Source organism: Amphiura filiformis, unplaced genomic scaffold (genome assembly GCF_039555335.1).
Source record: "Amphiura filiformis unplaced genomic scaffold, Afil_fr2py scaffold_153, whole genome shotgun sequence".
In the NCBI taxonomy this organism is placed as follows: Eukaryota; Metazoa; Echinodermata; class Ophiuroidea; order Amphilepidida; family Amphiuridae; genus Amphiura; species Amphiura filiformis.
Window position 1 is genome coordinate 137536 of NW_027305617.1, and position 22465 is coordinate 160000.

Genomic DNA, 22465 nt, shown 5'->3' on the forward strand with positions numbered 1-22465 from the left:
TTATATTGAAAAATAAAGTTCAACACAGAATTACATCTTTATACAACTAATTAAGACGCACATGAGGTTTAATAGCAACAGGTATTCATAATACAATACTAATGGTTTGCTGTAAAATACAGAGTATTATTTGTAAAAGAAAACCTACTAAGCCAGAGCCATCTTAGACAAGAGTCAGTCTACATTGTTGCAAACTATATAGTTCTGCCCATGTCAAGCTATGGCACTCTGGACATGCTGATGAAAGCTCGATACGCCTTTTAAAAATTTAAATATAATGATATGAAGGACGCTGTTATACTATATTCCAATCTATAATTCAGGGACCCGTAAGCTTCATCAATGGAGACCGAATCGGGATAATACAACTTGAGCAGTTGCAAAGTAAGATGTGGTACCATAAACAAACATGTTGGTAAAATCTTGTCACCACCAGAATTACAGGGCATAATAAGAAAGAAAGAAAGAAAGAAAGAAAGAAAGAAAGAAAGAAAGAAAGAAAGAAAGAAAGAAAGAAAGAAAGAAAGAAAGAAAGAAAGAAAGAAAGAAAGAAAGAAAGAAAGAAAGAAAGAAAGAAAGAAAGAAAGAAAGAAAGAAAGAAAAAAGAAAAAAGAAAAAAGAAAAAAAGAAAAAAGAAAAAAAAAAAGAAAAGAAAGAAAGAAAGAAAGAAAAAAAGAAAGAAAAAAAGAAAAAAAGAAAGAAAGAAAAAAAGAAAAGAAGAAAGAAAGAAAAAGAAATGTAGTGGATAGGTAAGGATGGAATTGGGGGTTGATATGCATAAATACCTTTTGATTTTGTAGCTGGCTGTTTGGAAGGATGGGTTCGACATTCTAATGATTGCTATGTGTTTATGGACTCGCCATTGAGGTGGAAGGATGCAGAAGGTGAATGCGCCAAATTTGGAGCCCACTTGGCGGTTTTAAGAGAACCTGGCGACGTCGTCAACTTTATTGAATCGAGCTGGCCTGAACAATCAAGCTCATTATACTGGTAGGTATAATTGTTTCATAATAAATTATATATAACGAGGGTCTTTGTGAGCATTCCAAGACTTCGTTATGCAGTAGAGAAGAGACGAAACGTCACGAATCGCGTTTGCAACAACATAGTACCCTTTAATTTGAACAATCCGTCGTCCGTATTCCATAGTGGCGTATAGTGGGGCGCCGCGAATAAACAACTTTTCGAGAAAATCGGGTTTGAAGAAATGACAATTTAAAATCGAGTTGTGTAAATCAGACATTCATTATATTTTGTAAATGATGTGAAATTTCTGTAGTAAACTAAATAGATTTTATTGTTATATATTTTTCAAAAGAAATAAATACATACTATTGCTGGCAAACTGACAATAAAACTATACGTCACTATGGAAAACGAACAAAACGCAATACCCTAACCTTACGTTAACCGTACGCCACCTCGGTCGCCGTGTAATCCCTATGGCGTTAATTTTCGTCGTTCGTATTCCATAGTGGCGTATAGGTCCGATACGCGTACGCCACTATGACATACGATGTTTTTCATTTTGCCGATATTTCATAATTATAAAATGTGTATAAAAAGTGGCGTATGGTCGATACGCCACTATGGAATACAAAAATGTCACTTTGTAACTATACGCCACATTTAATTAATTAATTACTAATTAATTAGCTAATTATGACTGATGAGACTTAGAACAAATGAAAGAGAACATCATTAAAAACATATGTGCCAATTTTCAAAAAATGACCAAAAATCACTATACGCCACTATGGAATACAGCCGAGATCACACACAAAGACATAATGCTCTGATTTCGGGCTATACATTGATCAATTGTTTGCCATCATGATAAATGATAATCATCATTACATTGCAATGCATTAGTCAAGAGCCGTATGGTTATTGCAGTTAAGTCAAGAACCAGCATCTCAACGAATGCATTTGCACAAGCTTCATCATTTCTGAATGCATCAGTTACAATAAAACAATAGGTAAGTTATCATGTTGATTACTGCATTATTTAGTTTGAACATTTAGGAAAAAATATCTTAAATATAATCGCTGTCAGTTGACCTGGTTTGAATCCAAGTTTATTGGAAGCCAATAACGTAGCAGAAAAACACTGCATGATCGAAGTTAATTATATCAATAAAAGTTTGGAAAGTTTTTTCGAGCATTTATATCTTAGATTATTTGTGACATGTTCATATCATGTTGCATATCAATGAATAGCTACTTTATTCCCCTTTACAATGACACCGCATTGGAAGCAATCACCCTTTTAGCATCTGAGTATATTGCGAATGTAGTGAGGTCTCAAACAGAATGTGCCAAATGACCTGCGAATGAATCCTGGTTGAAGAATGGAATGCAATCCAGCAGCAATGTGTGATCAGGCTGGTGAGCAGCATGGGGAGAAGGTGCCTGGCTATTGTGTGGCTGTGTATGGCTTTTCCACCCACTATTGAGGTTAATGACTACAGTGTAGTGTTGTTTGCAGTACGACAGCAACTTCGTGACCTCTTTTGTTCGACAGAAAATTTATACGGGTTTTTAAAATTTTAGCCGGCAAACGCTTTTTATCAAAATAGCTCCAGAAATGGAAGACACGGGTCGTATATTGCTCCATTTATGTACCCTGACCACAGATAAGATATCAAACATTTGTGTAAAGCAACAAATAACGTAACGTGTAAAAGTTGAATTAAATGGAAAAAAAGAAGCTTGAACATGTCCAAAGTAGCTCGAAAAATGAGAAAAATTGCATGTCACGAACACAAAAATGTTCATATCATCAAGCAAGAAAAAGCGCCGGAATCAAAAATGGGTGTCATGTTATAGAATAACTAAAGTTAGCTTGCCTGAAAATTTCGTGATTTTTGGTTGGGGTATATTTCTAGTCGCATATTGAACATGTTGAAATGTTTATCTTTGTGCGTGACTACTGTCACGCCATATTGTATATGGCCGCTGTTTTTCCTGCAAAGAAACTTTCATTGTCAATTGTCCATTGTTGGTTTTTTAACTTGAAAATAATACTCCCAACGTTCAAACAATTTTAAAAGTGAGCATAAAGGTTTGTGTTACATTATTTGGACGGTGTTAATTCATTCCAGAAATAGAATCACGAGTGAGCCAATTAGTGGGTATAACATTGCTATTATTGTCACCGAATTATCATATCTCTGGTATGGCTTAGTGGTAAATATATGTATTTGGAAGTTCGATCTTGGTTCGAACCCCGCAAGCACCTCTCTTTGATTTTTGATTTGATTTTAAGTCATATTTTTAAATCCTAGTTTTCATATTTTTATTAAAGCCATAATATACGATTTCGGACAAATTTGAAGTTTTGTTATTCCAAAAATTATAACAATATTTATAATATTAGTAAATAACTGTCAGGAAGGTTTTCACGTTACATTTGAAGCAGAAGTAGCGAGATAAAAATGAAAGAAAGCTCTTAATATCTTGACCGCTTAACTGTGGTGTTCTATGGGGGATTAGTCTTAATAAGACATCAAAGTTAGGGAACAACCCAAAAGTTCGATGAAGCCCTATAAACGAAAGTCCTTTCGTTAGAAGGCTAACCCCCTCCCCCCTCCCCTCTAACGTAAGTGACAAATATCGAAAATTCCAACCCGTATTCATATAGGATAGGCCCTACAGGGGCCGTCGCTATGGTGCATGGGGTTGTGGAGGGGGTGATGTGACAATGCTAGTATATTGATCACCTTAAAATATTTTTCTTCATTATCTTTTTTGGCACGGAAAAAATAGGAGTTGCTGGATTTCCAAATAAAAAAAGAATGTGGTATCAAACACAAAACGTTTTCGACATCATTCGCCAAAGCTAAGGTTAGAAAAGGTTGCCAGAAAACGTTTAAATGTCGGATTATATAGAGGGTATAAGGGTAAAAAACGTTTTCATATTAAACATTTAAAAACATTTTTTGATAATCTCCTGCAAATATTCTAACCTAATGGTCTTAAAAAATGTTTTACAGTAACATTTTGAAAACATTTTAGAAATAGTTTTGTAGTGTGTTTTCATACATAACGTTTAAAACGTTTTCATGACCTTTATATAACCAGGGGATGAGACTGCACTCTATGTTGATTTGAAATCATTTTGAAGAAACCACTGTAAAATGTCAATACGTACTTTTGGAATTTGGAAATGATATAGTAAATCCCCGAGTAAATCCTTAAAAAAGATCAACTTTGACCTATGTTTTAATTCCTTTTTTACAAACGTAATCAGACTTTCTGACCCCCTACCTCACTAACGAAAGGACTTTCGTTTATAGGGCTTCATCGAACTTTTGGGTTGTTCCCTTAGTTGCTCTATCTAGACAACGAACTTGGTTGATTCCAATTAGGTGTAATCCGAGGTGTAAGTTGAACATTGTGTAAAAATTACAAATATGCCAAAATATTAGGTTTGAAATTCGTGCTTCTCATGATTTGATATGTATGCATAAACGCTCATAAAATATGTTGCCGATAGGGGAGGGGTCTAGTCCAATTAAAAAATCGTGTCAAAATATGTGTTGACGTTCTTTTATTTGATAGGCCTATAATGTTCTTGAACCTTTAAAAATTGCTTAAGTTTGACATGCTTTATTTGATTATTTCATGTTGAAAGCTACTGAACTGAAATGCATTTTTTTAAAAGATATGAACTCGAATGTAGGATTAGGCTTAAACATGAACAAGAAATAAATCATGAAAAAAGTGGGCCTTCGAGCTGACATTCATTTAGGCCTATATTATTAAAGACAAAAGGGAGAGGAAAAAGAAAAGAAAAACGAACTGAAAAATTCCACATCATAGACAAGATAACATGGGAATCGAACTCTCAACCTTCCGCACTGCAAACCTTCGCTCTGTCCACTAATCCATCGCAACTTGTTCGGGAAAAGAGTATTCTTTTGCTATCTTACTTCTCGTTCAACATGTTCAAGGATCTCACTCAACAACAATCTTTTCAAAACTGCTTGTACTTCAGTTAAATGAGATGATACTACCTTCTTTGACGACTACAATATTTTGTTTCACAATAGAGTATTTTGCATTTATAAAATATATAACAATAGACGTTTTTAATTGCTATATTAATCAATATAACATGTATAATAGACAGCGCCGGCTGGGATCCATTTCGTGAAGCATCGTGACACTTGCAACGTGCGCCTACGACACGAGGAGTCAAAGAACGCAACTTTTCAACCTACGACTAGGTTGTTCCACCGCTCATTTTCGCTGAAATTTTAATACAAGCTGTGGTTAATTAATGTTTATCATAACAGAAAAGCATTAGACCGGCGTTTCCTCAAAGCTGTAGATATAAGCATTTTAGTGATCGTGACATGCATTTTCTCTCATTTTTAGGCTACTTCGCGCACCAAAAGCATTCATTTTTTCCACAATAATTCAACTTTTACACGTTATTCTTTGCCTTATACGCATGTTTCATATCTTATCTATGGGCTCAATATGGAAATGAAGTGAGAAACGACTCGTGTATTCCATTTTTTTGATGTTTTCTGAAAAACCGTATTTGCCACATGATTTTCAACATTGCGTTACGTAACAGCAGAGGTCACGCCGGTAAAAATTACCGGAAGTGAGCTAAGTTGCTGTCGTACTGTTTGAGCACAGAATAATGGTCAATCTGACATATTCTGTTTGACACCCCACGACATTCACAACACGTGCACACAGCCGTGAAAAAGGTGATTGTTTCAAGTGTGGTGTCATTGTAAAGAGGAATAAAATAGCTATCCATTGATATACAACACGATATGAATATACTGCAAATAATTTGAGATATGAATGCTTGAAAAAAACTTTCCAAACTTTTGTTGAGGAGTTTATATCACCATAAAAAATATTAATCAACTCACAATTCTATATATAACACGTGCTATGTTCATATCAACGGGAATTTTTTATAGCCCTAGTTATTTATACTTTAAATCTACAAGGCTCCGGTGCAATATTACTAGAATCTATAGGCTAATTGTTTAGCGTGCATGTTATCTAGATTCTATTTTTTATCTTGCCGGTTTAAAATAAAATCGCTATGAAGGGTAGTTTGCAAAATATAATGCATGGGAGGACAAAACATAATGATGAATAGAAATGGGTACTAGAAGTATATTAAATGATAATGCAGTAGTGTTGTCGGTGGTGGCATAAGTAAGTTACGAGTTACGTAACCCTTCTTGAAAGAATGCAAAAGCGATGTATTCAAAACGTGTCAACAATCTTTTATACTAACATGTAGGATTGGTCTGCTACAAAAGCAGAAGAAATGGATTTGGAGTATTGCTAATATGACTGAGGAAGCGACATGGATTCCACATGGAAGCTCTGCGAAGGAAAATTCTGGACTCCATTGTGTGGCAATGAATAGAGACGGTACATATCACGCAATGAATTGCAGTGCCTTACTGTCATATATCTGCAAAACTCAGATAGGTAATTCCTGTAAATCTTTGCTAAATATAAAGCAATTCCTAACAGTAACTGAATGGCGCGCCTTTGATATTACATGTCTTACTATTACGATGACTTACAATAGAAAGACCTTGTTCTTTTCAACACATGTTATTGTTAACAATACTTTTTACAGTAACAGAATATGCCATTAAAACTATCATCTTAACTGCAGTATGCCTCAAAGCCCGGGAGGGAGGGGGGTTCTTGGAAAATATTTGTACGGTGGTGCTGTTGTATCAGTTAGAGCCTTAATGTAGGATTTCCATCGAATTTTGAATTTGTTATTATATACCAAAAACGATGAGAATGCACCTCAAAACCTTTGAGCATCCCCGCATGATGCAGTCATGTCTACAGTAGAATTCATCTCGACCTTTGCAGGACTTAACCCCATTAAAAGCTATTAAACCAAGATAACACTCATTGAAACAGCTCAACTGATTAAATCGGATCTTCTCTGGCTGTGCACATGTGACTGTTTTCATGTGCGATATCGCAATAAAGTTTGTATTATAGCTTCAGTTGGGTAACCGATTATAAAGGAAACGAAAGGAAACAATGGTATGTGTGCTTTTGTTCACGAAATGAGACAATGGCGTGCTTTTTGTAAACCAGCATTCTTGAAAATGAGCAACATAATGATTGTTGACTTAACACGGTTTGGAAATAATTTCTTCATATTTTTGGTGTTATCTGTCGTTTACATATCCTTCCTAAAACACAAAAGTACGACCCTCTCCAAACACCTAAATTAGCTAAAAATTTAGGACATGTTACAAAACTATATTGTCTAGAATTTTAGAAGAGTACTTTTAATATTGGCCGGTTATTTTTCACACAGCGACGTTAACTAGGCAATGTACTATTACCTATAACATTAACTAAAACACCAAAGTACGAATATTTCCAAACATCTAAATTAGCTAAAAATTTAGGACATGTTAAAAACTATATTTTCTAGAACTTTAGAAGAGTACTTTTAGTATTGGCCGGTTATTTTTCACACAGCGACGTTAACTAGTCATATCCCCATACTTTTAAGGCTACATGTTCTTTTTGGTTGAAATTTTTGGCGGGAAATAATCCCGCCAAAACATTAAAGTAATCTTTTCCCACAACTAAATATCATAGTCAGGAAATTAATGATGCATCTGGTAGCTTAGATCATAACTTTCATTGCACTTAGTTGCAATTATCCCAGAAAATTCTTGATTTGTTTTTACAGAGTCTTGAATTGTCGATGTTTTTGATCAAAAAACATCACTCGGAGTATTTTGAAACTCGAGGCATTAACTCTTCTCAAATTAGCCCCAAATCATAATTTATTATATGCACGTGTTGCAAACACCAATGGGAATAATTGGACGTTGTTTGCGGAGCCTAAATTTGGTTTGATTTTATTTCACAATAATTCTAAGGTGAGAATTTTGACCTGACATTTATTTTTTGGATTTCAAATTTAAATTTATTGATATACATATTTTGAATAAATAAAGAGTACGCTTACCTTTCTGCAACACTTCCCGGTATCATTAAGCATCTGCTGATAACCAACATTTTAGCTGAAAACAGTCCTTCCTATCATTTTTGAACAAAATATGGTTCAAAAGTCCTCGTACGCTGCGTGTATAAACTAGCACAGCGAGATAACGAACAGAGCTATTTACGGTGGGGTATCTATTGTAAGCTATTAGGGTAGGCCTATAGTATATCTTCCCGCAAGTGACAAGATGTGTCAAGCAGGGCGGTATATTCAAACGCTATTGTCTGGATCATTGAGTATCGATTGAGCACGTATACATGCAGCACGGATGTGTGTGGTCCTCCCCAGCTTTTGACATAAATTACAAATGACGTCGTGAATGACCCAGCGTTTTCATTTTATTATTACTAAATTAATCGTCGTTTATCACGAGTGCTAAGAGTTGTACCAGTTCAATTCATCAAAATTAATTTGTATTAAATGAAAAACAAACAGACAAGTAGAGTCATATGTCTTTCTATGACCGTATTCCTACCAAAATCAAAATCAAAATGATTTTCAATACACTAGAAACGTGTTGATATGTATATCTTTGAAAATCGCCGAATGTTAACCACAGTCACCGTGGCACAGCATAGGCATCTTTAGCATTCAGTGAAATTGGCAGTGGTTCGAACCCCGGTGAAAATTTTAGTATTTTTATTCTTTTTACTAATGCGCTGTGCCGTTTTACAAACACGCCCCTGAATGAAACTCATGGGCATGTACCCTTAACGTAGGGCTAGTTGTAGAGGTCACGCGTCAATGGGAAAGAGCACTGTGTATTGTGTATAGGAAAACGGACAGTAACTGCAGTATGGTACACCATTTCTCAGGGACCTTTGAGCATCCCCGTATACCATTTCTTAGGGAGATCACTCCCGGCCTCAAAGTGTATTACAGTTTATGGTTTGCACATGAAAATCATCAGCAAACATGGTTTTGCTGCTCGTTGTTATAATTATATTAACAATACCCATATTATACATTACATATCACGTACCCACGGTTGTTTGATGTATATAGAATTGGCTTCATTATTAACTAAATGCAAACTATAGATGGCGCTATTTCTTTATTTGCAAGGGTTAGGTGATTAATACTGCTATTAAAACAGCTGGCATAGGTGAAACAAGCAACAAGGAAATTTTATAAACATATTTGATCAAACAATAAAAGGAATTATTTGTATTAAAAGCTTGAACGAGTAATTTCCAGTAACTAAATAGCGCCACCAAGTTTGTCATTAATAGATACATTTTATATCCGAAAAAGCTTTAAAAATACTATAAAAGTGAATAATTTTGTGAAAGAGGGGAAATTAAAGTTGAAAATAACTCAAAAGCATTTGTATGTATTAGCATGATATAACTTTTAGCTGTTTATACCTAAAATTTGGTTGTACATGATGTTTTGCTTGAAAAACTAATACATGATCCCATCAAACAACCGCGCACCGTACGTTGGTGTAAATAAATTAGAACAGTTCAATATCAGAAGAATTTAGAGTTCGTCTAATTTAGTAACTTCTTCTTCAACTTCTATACGCTGAAGATTTTCGGAGGGAAATGTTTTTGATTTTAATTAAACATTTTAAAGTCAACCAAGGCATTTTATGTCATTTTATTTTTTGTCACTCAGAGTTGACCCATCAGATTGTTGGTTATCATGATATTCGTAAGGACGAGCTTCGCTGGGTATCGAACCTGAGGTGGCAAGGTGAATCAATTAATTGAAATAATTGTGTCTCTTTTTATTACCACAGTTCCCATTTGTTGAGTATATGATTAATAATTACTAATTAACTATTAATAACCTTGCTCTTATAAGAAATGAAAGGAAGCAAATAATCACATTTATATTTCAATAGCTCTTGCGGTTCTTGAATTAAAGCAAATAATAAATCAAAACGAAGGTTTTGAGCGTTTTTGCCTCCCGAGAAAATCATGCACATGTGGCTGAAATAATACCCCTTATATCAAGCCTTGGGATCTTTTATAAAGCCATACCATTCCTCTTGAGTGTCAGCTTTATTAGTCTCAATAGTTGAGCGCAAAAACCGCCAAATTGGGTGGGGTTTTGGCTTTTGAATCCGGTAAATAAGTAAAAAGAATCGAGTTCAAATACAAGAATATAATGAATTTCATATCTCATATACTTTTTTTATTCATCATTGTAGTCTTTCTTTCTTTTTCTTTTTTTGGTCGATATTTTCTTTTATCATATTTATGATTTGTGTTCTTTGAATTATCCTGCGTGGTCTTCTCGTTCCAATTTGTTATTCATGCCATTCTTCTTCAAAATCCTCTCCCCTTCCTCTCTTTCTATTACTTTTAGACAATGAAGTACCACTGGATTATACGCCAGAAATCATCATCACCTACAAGAGAGTCCAAAGTGGTATCCCCTCTTACATCTTCTTCATCATGTGCGCTATGGCTATCTCAGGAGGCATCTTAGCACTATCTTTTCTGTCATTCAACGTCAAATTCCGTCAACAAAAGTAAATAGTCTATATCATCACATTAACAGATACGCTTCCAATAGAAGCCATTTTTTTTCCTATTGTTTGAATCAATTTATATTTATACAACTGGCAGAAAACACTACTTCCATTTGTAAAATATACCTGCTGTAAAAAAGGTAACGTAAAAGCATAAAAATAGTTAACAAAAAACACAACATCCCCTCATAATCTAATTGCCATTTCATTGATGATTCCATTATAATTAGGAACGTTAGAATGTCCAGTCCAAACCTGAATAATGTCATCATTGCGGGCAGTATTCTAATCTATAGCTGGGTTGGTGTTAGTGGTATTGATAACACACTCGTATCTGATTGGGCGTATTCTTTGGCATGTCAGGTAAGTGTGGGGTGCATGTGTGGGCGTTAATGTAGAGGTGTGCGGGAGTGTCATGTCTGGTGAAAAAGCAATGTATATTTTCCTGGTTACAGTGCTGTAATAGGTCACGGACTAAAACAAATGAGTAAAACACTATAAAAAGTTGATCTAGCAGTTCCTGATTTATCTAAAATCTGACTAACATGCTACTTGCACTTTATTTATCTATTGACTGGTAGGTTTGCTCCATGCTAAACGCTGGTGTTTTTCATAAATGTTTTATTAAACACCAAGGGCCTATAATACGTGTGAGCTCAATAGTTTGTTTCATAGTCAACGTTTTCCATAACTAATCTTCATCTTTCTGTCATATCCTAGATACGAATGTGGCTACTTTCGGTTGGCTTTGTGTTAGCATTTGGTGCTATGTTCAGCAAAACATGGAGAGTGTATCGTGTTGCTACTTTCAAGAAACCTAAGCGAAGGGTAATAAAATGACCACACTACTGAGTTCAATACATGACAATAGAATCTGAATCCTGGTTTCATTTTTACTTCACTTATAAGGAAGGAAGATGTTAACAAACGATTAAATTCAATCTAGTCACCCAGATTATTCCAACATACCTTGGAGCAACCAACGCTGCGGTCAGTACCACTGACCTTCAGCTGGGTTGTGATGTTAAACACCTTGATTCCATTTGGCGAGGTAGAGTTCTGATTCTTCTGTCCCAGGCGTGTGAGAGATTGTTTCTGAGTCCTCCACCACGGCTGAGGGACGGTTGTTCTGCTCGCACCCATATGGCTTCTTTTACTCCCCGTTCGTACCACCGTACTTCGGTCATATAATGATGTTAAAGTGTATGTAGCTGGGAGGAAAACCCGACAATCATTTAAAAATGTTGACCTTTCGTATTGAAGATAATAATAATTTGCCATAAAATTTTATTATATATATCGCGAATTTAAAAAAAAATCAGAATTATTTGATATCAGAAGGACATTCCTCCTATTCAGAATGCAATTCGATATCTCTGATGTGCTCTCATGTCCCATCAAAATACTTAATAGAATGTATGATTCAAGCGCCCATATTAAAACGACGAAAAAACAGTACAGCTGGTCGGATTCGAACCGGTGACCTTGGTAATTCTATAGCACTAAGCTAAAACCAACTTATCTTGATCTTGATCTTGATATATAATGCTGATCAGCTCCTATTGGAACAACACTCAGCTTGGAAGAGGTGGAAGAGCAGATTATTGACCTTTGAAGGATCAAAGGGCTTCAGTGAATTGTTTAGTCTCGGCAATGTTGGTGATGTGCTGCGGGAGGTCGTTCCAATCATGACTGGTCTGGATGAAGAAAGAGTGCTTGTGGGACTTGATGCTAGTGAAGGGTACCTGAAGGTAGTTTGGTTTTGAACGTCTGGTTATGATTTCTGGTTTCCTGGTGACTATTTCTGGAGGCACTTTTACATCCATCTGGCTGTTGATGATCTTGTGAAAGTTGGTGAGGCGTTGAATGTATCTCCTTTCCTCCAGGGTTGGTAGGCCAAGTTATTGAAGGAGGGCGGTGACAGAAGTTGTATTGTCCCAGCTATAGGTGTTAGTGATGAAGCGTGCTGCTCGGCGCTGGACCATTTCAATCTTGTGTTTATTGGTGGCAGTGAAAGGATCCCAGACTGATCCACAGTAGTCTAGGTGGGGTCGAACCAAGCACTGGTAAGCCTGGAGCTTAACTCTCTTTGGTGCGGATCCTAGGTTGCGCCTGAGAAAACCAAGCATACTGTTGGCTTTAGCAGTGGTTGCATCAATATGAGTATTCCATTTCATTATCATTAGAGGCACACTGGAAAGGAGCGGAAGATTGAAATCTATTAGGCTCGAAAGACGATCGTCACGAAAGATGCTCGTCACCAAGGCAAATAGGGACTATTATACTTAGTTTCTGGGTTGATAGGATGAACAAAATTTTACTCAGATTACAAAGATTACAAATCGTTATTGCTACTGTTTGCTTTGTACTTCATTTTTAATAAAATACCATAATGAGTTTAATATTAAAATAAACTTCTTGTTTTTACAGGTAGTTACAGATCAGCAATTGCTTCTTCTTGTTACCATCCTATTTATCATCGATGTGATCATCTTGACATTGTGGCAAGTTATTAGTCCTTGGTATATAGCTACAGACCAAGGCTTTGAGAGGGTTAGTACTTGGTAATTTCATTTGACTTGCCTCACGAAGGTCAATTATAATATTATACACTCATAAAGGATAATCGAAATTAGTTGGTAGAGATCCACAAATATCAGATCCGACGCTCCATTCTTAGATATAGGTGATTTTTGTTGGTAGTGTCTCGCAATATTAATACCTTATTTATTTCTCCAAGGACGACCCACAAGTGGCAAATCAGAAGCTCCTACCTTACGTTGATTATTGCACATGTTCCTGGATAACGTACTGGTTTATAGCGTTATGTGGATTCAAAGGACTGCTGCTTATCTTTGGAATGTTCTTAGCATGGGAAACAAGAAAGGCAAGTAAATGTTATTAGATTGCAGTAGACAACCACATTGTCATGCAAATTACGACACGCTAAGCGATAAGAATTTATGTATTGCAAAATATCAGACTAAAAAATGGACAAATGTTGGTGTTTCTAAGGAAAAATATGTATGTGACTGATTTTTGCCACTTTTTTTTAATGTACCAAGTTTCTATTAGACGTTTTCCATTGTTTCCGAAACCTAATTTTGAAATAAATGTCCTAAATAGATTACAATGCTGTTTTTGGAAAATATGTGTGAAAGGGTTTTTGGCGAAATTACCTAAGCACAATAGGGCTTGGTGCTGACGAATTATGACCAGTGGTTTTTTCACGGGTCCTTCTGCTTCGATTTTATGGCACTGTCCATGTTATGAACATTATACCCTCACCCCATATTAAAACAATGCCTTTCTTGATGATTTCAGGTTCAAATTAGTGACCTTAATGATAGCAAGCTAATTGGAATCAGCGTATACAATGTCGTAATACTATGTACAATTGGTGGAGCTATTAGTCTTATTATTGACGATCCATCAACGCTCTACATATTTGTAGCGAGTATAGTTTTGTTTTGCACAACACTTACGCTACTTACTATCTTTGTACCAAAGGTAAGTTCCATAAAACATTCATAAATACTGAAATTGTTCTTCAATATCTGGCTTAGTTGGCCATAGACGTAGCATATTTTGGCAGCTTTACCCCCCACAGGTAAAGTAACTCAAATCACCAATACATAATATCTCATAACATAACAAGCATTATTCATTTAGGGGGTTGTAATTACTTCGGAAAGGGTGGGGGTCATGAATATACTGGAGGTCATAGAATTTTTATACCAAAAATAGGGGGTCATATATTTTTACACCAAAGATAGGGGTTATGAAATATATTAAGGGCTGGTGACCCAAAATTTTCGTTTCGTGACTTAGTTCCGACAATGAATAATTTGCCAACCCGATATAGGTGGTCGTAAAAAATTAAGCCATTATATTTATGACCTCCCCTTTGACATCCCCCTTAGTGCGTTTACAAAATAGCCAAGAAATGAATAAAGCGTTTTGTCAAACAGATATCTTTTAAGCTGTTTAACATTCTGTGCAATAAATCGACAATTTTATGTTGCTACCATTTCGTAAACAAAGAATTAATATCTTTCAGTAACTGCCATTTTAAAACTTGTTGCATCTCTTGTGTTCATTGTTACAGATCCTTTCCGTTTATAAGTATCCGAAAGGGAAGCCAATATCGACTATGAAAAGTGTCTCAGCACCCTCAACATCTTCCTCAGATACCAAGGAATTGCCGGATTCTAATTCAAATGTGGAAAACGTCAATTTGAAGAAACGAATTATCCAGGTAAAATTTGACGATGGCAATGCACAGCGGTTTTGTGTCATAGTCGCTACCCTAGATCGCTAAATTCTTTCACAGGATATAGGACCGGTTTCAAGTAATCTCGTTTTCGGCTGTATGCAGAAATCACAACAAATTATTTATTTGATATCTATGCCAATTGAGTGCCGGGGCTGAATTAGCAGAATGATCTAAATCGAATGATATCTGCAACTCAAGATACAAGAAGAACATAACATTCAATGTCATTCAAGTATAGACATGTCTTGAATGTTATTATAAATCGCTTTGGTGTTTCCTTTCTGACGAATTGTATGCCTTCAGCACGTCCAGTGTCATATCCATATTATTTGATAATGATTTTCATTACATTTCAGCTGGAAGACGCATTAAGAAAAGCTCTGGAAGAAGGAAGCGCAGACAACATTAATGTACAGTAGCGTTGGGCTTGAATCTCATCAAACTTTAACTTTCTGCTTTCATTGTCCCCGAAGGTTCTACAGCACGTTATAAGGCCGTTATTCAACAATTCACAAAGAAAATGTTATGAAAAAGTGCATTATTGTACGCATTTTGAGATGTAATGAATAATGCTACAATTATTATGACCAGATTTGTGATTTTGTGACCTTATGTAAATATTAATATGTATTGTATCCGGTCATTATTATGTATGTAATTATAAGATATTTTAAAGTTCAATAATGGCATGGCAATGATATTGATATCATAATATAGCGACATTGAGTATTATTTTCCCAGCTTGATTTCAAAGGTTGACATGATTCAAATTAGTTGCTGAAGTATGTGTGAGTTCTTGTAGATTATGTATGTTCCATTACAAATGAACTAAAAAACGGTATTTAATAATTAAATTTGAAAATGTGTACACCTACCTGCAACACAGCCTTTTCCTTGGTAGCCATGTAATTTGTGTCACTGTCTAGCTACTAATAGGTGCCAACCTGAAAAAGCGCTTTTGTGATTTTGGAAAATCTCAAAAAGTGAATAATCTTTCCTTGCTCTGAACTAATCATACAAAGTATTGTAAAATTGCGTAAATATCCAGTTTCAATAATTTGGCACAATAAGGTTGGGGTTTTCCAAGTCAAGTTGTCAATTTGAAGTTGTCAACTTAACTTGCCAAAAATCTCTTGGCCCTGCGACCTGCCACTAATTGCTTGCCTCTACCCTTTTGTCCTGCCAAAAATTTCTTGTCCGCCTTTTTTACCCACCTGGGGACAGACAATTATAAAAATAATCCCAATTAAGACACAATTTGGTTCAAAAATTCCAAGCAAAACGTTATACATCTTTCAGACGTACCCAATGGCAATATTTCACAGGGTCAAAATTATAGACTTACTACCGCTTATCTACAAATAAACCTAAATCAGCCTAATTTGTGTTTTTTGTGTCAGATAACTTCAGGGAACTGGCAAAATCTGATCTATTGTAGGTTTAATTTAATTTTGGTTTATAACATGCACACTTTTAAACTAAATTGGTGAATAAAATACACTTTAAACTAATTGCACTGAGTATAATATTAGATCTGTTATGTATGTATGTTTGTATGTATGTCACACTTTCAGCGACCAATCAGCTGATCAATACAAACAATTGCTTCTACCGGACATCCCACACATTCCCACACATGATAAATTTGGTTAAACAAAACGTTAGTCCGGCTTTCAATGCACACCAACGGGGGAATCCCTCACTTGTTAGTAAGCAAAAACTTAATCAACTGTGGAAAAACGATAAAGCCAAGGCGATTGGTATTACATGATGCAGTCATGTCTACAGTAGAATTCACCACGACCTTTGCAGGACTTAAACCCCATTAAAAGCTATTAAACCAAGATAACACTCATTGAAAACAGCTCAACTGATTAAATCAGATCTTCTCTGGTTAAATCCACACAACACATGTTTCTGTTTTACCTGTGCAATGAGCAATGAGCTGGTATTATAGCTTCAGTTGGGTGAACGATTATAAAGCGAACGCAACGTAACAATACTGTATGGGCGTTTGTTTACGAAATGAGACAATAGTCTGCTTATTGTTAACCAGCGTTCTTGAAAATGAGAAGCATAATGGTTTGCAGACTTAACACGGTTTGGAAATAATTTCTTCATATTTTTTGTGATATTGATTTGTGAATTTGTGACCTTATGTAAATATTAATATGTATTATATCCGGTCATTATTATGTATGTAATTATAAGATATTTTAAAGTTCAATAATGGCATGGCAATGATATTGATATCATAATATAGCGACATTGAATATATTTTCCCAGGTTGATTTCAAAGGTTGACATGATTCAAATTAGTTGCTGAAGTATGTGTGAGTTCTTGTAGATTATGTAAGTTCCATTTCAAATGAACTAAAAAACGGTATTTAATAATTAGATTTGAAAATGTGTACACCTACCTGCAACACAGCCTTTTCCTTGGTAGCCATGTAATTTGTGTCCCTGTCTAGCTACTAATAGGTGCCAACCTGAAAAAGCGCTTTTGTGATTTTGGAAAATCTCAAAAAGTGGTTAATCTTTCCTTGCTCTGAACTAATCATACAAAGTATTGTAAAATTGCGTAAATATCCAGTTTCAATAATTTGGCACAATAAGGCTTGGGGTTTTCCAAGTCAAGTTGTAAATTTAAAGTTGTCAACTTAACTTGCCAAAAATCTCTTGGCCCTGCGACCTGCCACTCATTGCTTGCCTCTACCCTTTTGTCCTGCCAAAAATTGCTTGTCCGCCTTTTTACCCACCTGGGGACAGACAATTATAAAAATAATCCCAATTAAGACACAATTTGGCTCAAAAATTCCAAGCAAAACGTTATACATCTTTTAGACGTACCCATGGCAACATTTCACAGGGTCAAAATTATAGACTTACTACCGCTTATTTACAAATAAAACCTAAATCAGCCTAATTTGTGTTTTCTGTGTCAGATAACTTCAGGAACTGGCAAAATCTGATCTATTGTAGGTTTAATTTAATTTTGGTTTATAAAATGCACACTTTCAAACTAAATTGGTGAATAAAATACACTTTAAACTAATTGCACTGAGTATAATATTAGATCTGTTATGTATGTATGTTTGTATGTATGTCACACTTTCAGCGACCAATCAGCTGATCAATACAAACAATTGCTTCTACCGGACATCCCACACATGATCAATTTTGTTAAACAAAACGTTAGTCCGGCTTTCAATGCACACCAACGGGGGAATCCCTCACTTGTTAGTAAGCAAAAACTTAATCAACTGTGGAAAAACGATAAAGCCAAGGCGATTGGTATTACATGATGCAGTCATGTCTACAGTATAATTCACCACGACCTTTGCAGGACTTAAACCCCATTAAAAGCTATTAAACCAAGATAACACTCATTGAAAACAGCTCAACTGATTAAATCAGATTAAAACTGATTAAACCAGATCATCTCTGGTTAAATCCACACAACACATGTTTCTGTTTTACCTGTGCAATGAGCAATGAGCTGGTATTATAGTTTCAGTTGGGTGAACGATTATAAAGCGAACGCAACGTAACAATATTGTATGGGCTTTTGTGTACGAAATGAGACAATAGTCTGCTTATTGTTAACCAGGGTTCTTGAAAATGAGAAGCATAATGGTTTGCAGACTTAACATGGTTTGGAAATAATTTCTTCATATTTTTTGGTGTTATCTGTCGTTTACATATCCTTCCTAAATCACAAAAGTGCGAATATTTCCAAACACCTAAATTAGCTTAAAATTTAGTACATGTTACAAAACTATATTTTCTAGAATTTCAGAGAATACTTTAAATATTGGCCGGTTATTTTTCACAGAGTGACGTTACACCAAAGTGCGAATATTTCCAAACACCTAAATTAGCTAAAAATTTAGGACATGTTACAAAACTATATTTTTCTAGAATTTCAGAGAATACTATTGAGAATATATTGGCCGATTATTTTTCACACATACACTACTTGTGGAGGTCACGCGTCAATTGTGAGAGCGTCAACTGTGTATTGTGTATAGGAAAACGGACAGTAACTGCAGTATGGTTAAGAATGACAGCATCATAGAACCGCCACAACAGTGCACAATAAACCCAGAAACAATTGAAAACCATTTCAAACACAAAGCTAAGAACAGAACTCAGGTTGAACATGTATTCGATAATGAGCCATGGCCACGTATTCTTTTACCGCATCCCCCTATTAATTTCCCGTCAACGGGTCCGTTTACTGAAACAGAACTCCGCAAGGTGCTAAAAAGTTTATCATCACGCAAAGCTGCAGGGCAAGATGGTCTGCGTTATGAAGATCTGCGTAGAAACTTGGATAACAACTTACATCCTTTGCTATACATATTCAATACTTGCTTTCTTAACCAGAAAAGTCCTGAAGATTGGAAGAAGTCAAAAATTATTTCTATGCTCAAAAAAGGACGTGATCTGGACCAAATTGATAACTGGCGAACCATTTTACTGACTTGTGTTATGTATAAAGTTTACATGATGTTACTAAAGGAACGCTTAGTTCCATGGTTGGTTGATGAAGGGAGAATGTGTCCAAATCAAAAAGGCGCAATGTCAAGACCAGGGTTATTAGAACATGCTTTTTGTCAAAAACAAACTCTAGAAGACTTTCGTCATGAAAGTGGTAAAATGTTCTTGTTATACATATATAGATTTTGCTGATGCATTTGGTAGTATTGAGCACACGGTTATGCAACGTGCGCTTACTGACACTGGTATCCCAGATATATATTTAAACATTTTCGTTTTTTAGGACACGGTGGCTCAGTGGTTACGGCCTTGGACTCATAATCTGAGAGCTTGCTGGACGTGCGCGGGTTCGAATCCCCGTCCCACCGCCCCTTGGGCAAGGCGCTTTGCCTCGCTTGCCTCACCCCACCCAGGTGCAATGGGAAGCTGTTAGGGGTAGTCACAGTTGTTGAAATGATGAACCCTGCGCCAATTGTAGGCTGCAAATGTGGTTCCGACATATTCTAATGACGGCGGAATAAATGTAAAGCGATTTGAGGCTGTTTACGGCATAAAGCGCAATATAAATATCTACATTTATTTTATTTATTTATTTTACGGTTCAATGCGGTCGTGGTATCATACAAGGTTGCCCGTGGTCTGTTTTGCCGTATGTACACATGATCCTCGAAAAATTGTTGATATGGGAATAAAAGTTGAAACATTTTGCAATTGGGCCAAACTTGACATCAAGGCTCAAAAATCAGCTCTTTTGTACGAACGTGTTAGGTGATGTTTGTTTAGTCCGTCGACACTCCGTTTCAAGTGTTGTGCATGCACAAAACTTGAAACGGAGTGTGCCGGATACACATGTTCGGAAGTTGTCCGATGTGTATTCGTACTGTCCTGTATATATTCCCTGGGTTTGTTCGTTATTCTTTCGTTTATATACCGCAAGTGTTTGGGAGGTTTCGCAGGTGCTTGTGCCGGACGTAGGCCTATGGCGAACATGTGGATCGATCATGGGGGAGGGGGGCACTTTCTGAAGGGTGTGGGACGCAATATCAAATCCCCCAGTACTTTTAGTAGTGACTGACAAGTAGAAAAAGGGGGAAAGGAGAAAAAAAGAAAAGAAAGGGAGAAAAATTGAAGAGAGAAAAAGTTAAATTGCACGTAATTTAGTAGGCCCATGTAAGTAGTATTGCGGGAGGGGTACTTTCTGAAGGGTAGAGGACGCGATATCAAATTCCTCCCAGTTTTAGTGATTGACAAGAACTGAGAAAAAAAGAGAAAAGGTTAAATTGCACGTTATTGAGTAGGCCCAGGATAGTAGTAAGCCTAAGTATAGGCATGTGATTATTATAGGCAGTGCTTAAAGGTGGGTCCTTGGCCCAAAAGGCTGTGAAAATTACTGCCGGCCCGTCGATATGCAGGGCCCGTGACATTTTGTCACCAAAGTCAGTATTTAAGACGGATTTGGGTCTATTACTGACTTTAACATATCAATCCATGCATGTTTTACCTGAAATTACGAGTCTGAAGTCTTATATCTAAGTGTCAGTGGACCAGTGTAACATTTTAAATTTTGCAAATTCAGTTCGGGCCTTTTTTGTTTTTTGTTTAAGGCAATAATAGTGTAAAAATTATGCACCAAAAAAAGAATTTTCCAAATTTTCCATTTTTAAAACTAAATTTTTACACAATAGGTCTAATAGTGTAAATACAGTCCCCATGCAAATGGCTTCAATTGGACCTTCATTTTGAAAAATGGTCTAGTCTTCCTTTCTTTTTTTTTTTTTTGCTTTGGACATCCACGTGTTATGTTTAAAACAATTGTTTACATTATACAATAATGGCTTCAATTAGACTTTCGTTTCACCAATTTGCGGCTTTTTCAAACTAAAATAGTATCCAATAATAGTGCTAAAATTGATCCACAAATGGCTTCAATTTGGCCTTCATTGTCCAAAGGTTTCTCACCTCTATTGCCCCCGGACGCTGGTTGCCCTGATTTGTAGCCCTTTTTGTACTTTTTAGCCCATTTTGACCATTTTCGTCAAAGTTTTTCCCCTTAAAAGGTATCTTTCCCCACTTTGTCCACCCTCTGAAAAAGTGCTTGCTACGCCACTGCCTCTGAGGGGCCTTAAACCCTCTCAAACACCCTCTCTTCCCCACTTTTCTGATAGGGTCGACGTCCCTGCTGGTGCCACATGGGACGGATTCGCCGGTCATTTATCGGACGTTGAACGATCGGATATAAGACGCCTGCAGGATTATTAGCGTCCACAACGAGTAGAGAGACGAATGGGAATCGGAGCCCAAATCCGGTCATTTGTCGAACGTTGAACGATCGGATATAAGACGCCTGTAGGATTATTAGCGGCCACAACGCATAGAGAGACGAACGAGAATCGGACCCCCAAATCCGGTCATTTGTCGGACGTTGAACGATCGTATATAAGACGCCTGCAGGATTATTAGCGGCCACAGCGCATAGAGAGACGAACGAGAATCGGACCCCAAATCCCACTGAATCTCCTGCCGGACTGGTGATTTTTCCACCGGATAAAATATTTTTGTATACGGTGATGTTCGTTAACCCAGTCCGTCGTAGTGTGACAGAGCCATTATATGTATGCGTGATACAATATATATAAATATTAGAGATATTGCGATTTCCAAACGCCGTGATCGTACGCACGTCTATCTATTCAAAATCACTCTCCTGTGACGGAGCAAGGTCGCTTATTATTTTGTCATTATTGAAGATTATGCAAGTACGAATTTAACGCTCGGACAACGTAGAAAATACACAATATTTCTCCGCTTTAGTGTGCTAATAAATAGGTCATACCTAGCTGAAGCAACATTTTTTTATTTATCATTTACAATATACGAGTATCAACACTGGAAAATATATATCATTCAAAGTTCAAAAATCAATGGAGATAAACGGAGCTTCGCATTACTGCAGTTTCTTTATTAAATCGTCAGATGCGAATATTACAATTACAAAATACAAAATACAAAAGAATTATATTATATATATATACATATACGTGTAACGCACGGATGACGTTGAAATTTACAGTTTTGTACTGCATCGTGCGGTTCATGCAACGCGACTAATTTTCCCCACGAAAAAGTAACATTTTGAAATAAAGTCATGGTCTATGCATTATAGTGG

General features: G+C 36.2%; 1 protein-coding gene across 1 annotated transcript in view; it reads left to right on the top strand.

The window, feature by feature from the left end:
• Positions 1 to 15215, top strand: part of LOC140145155 (gamma-aminobutyric acid type B receptor subunit 1-like) — a 35612-nt gene extending 20397 nt beyond the window's left edge. Inside the window, exons 8-18 of the mRNA XM_072166930.1 lie at positions 324 to 384; positions 801 to 990; positions 6281 to 6474; positions 10466 to 10520; positions 10751 to 10883; positions 11241 to 11348; positions 12951 to 13073; positions 13261 to 13407; positions 13845 to 14030; positions 14629 to 14778; positions 15153 to 15215. Coding sequence (XP_072023031.1) covers positions 324 to 384; positions 801 to 990; positions 6281 to 6474; positions 10466 to 10520; positions 10751 to 10883; positions 11241 to 11348; positions 12951 to 13073; positions 13261 to 13407; positions 13845 to 14030; positions 14629 to 14778; positions 15153 to 15215 — 1410 coding nt within the window. The remainder of the gene's footprint in view (positions 1 to 323; positions 385 to 800; positions 991 to 6280; positions 6475 to 10465; positions 10521 to 10750; positions 10884 to 11240; positions 11349 to 12950; positions 13074 to 13260; positions 13408 to 13844; positions 14031 to 14628; positions 14779 to 15152) is intronic.
• Positions 15216 to 22465: the final 7250 nt, after the last annotated feature.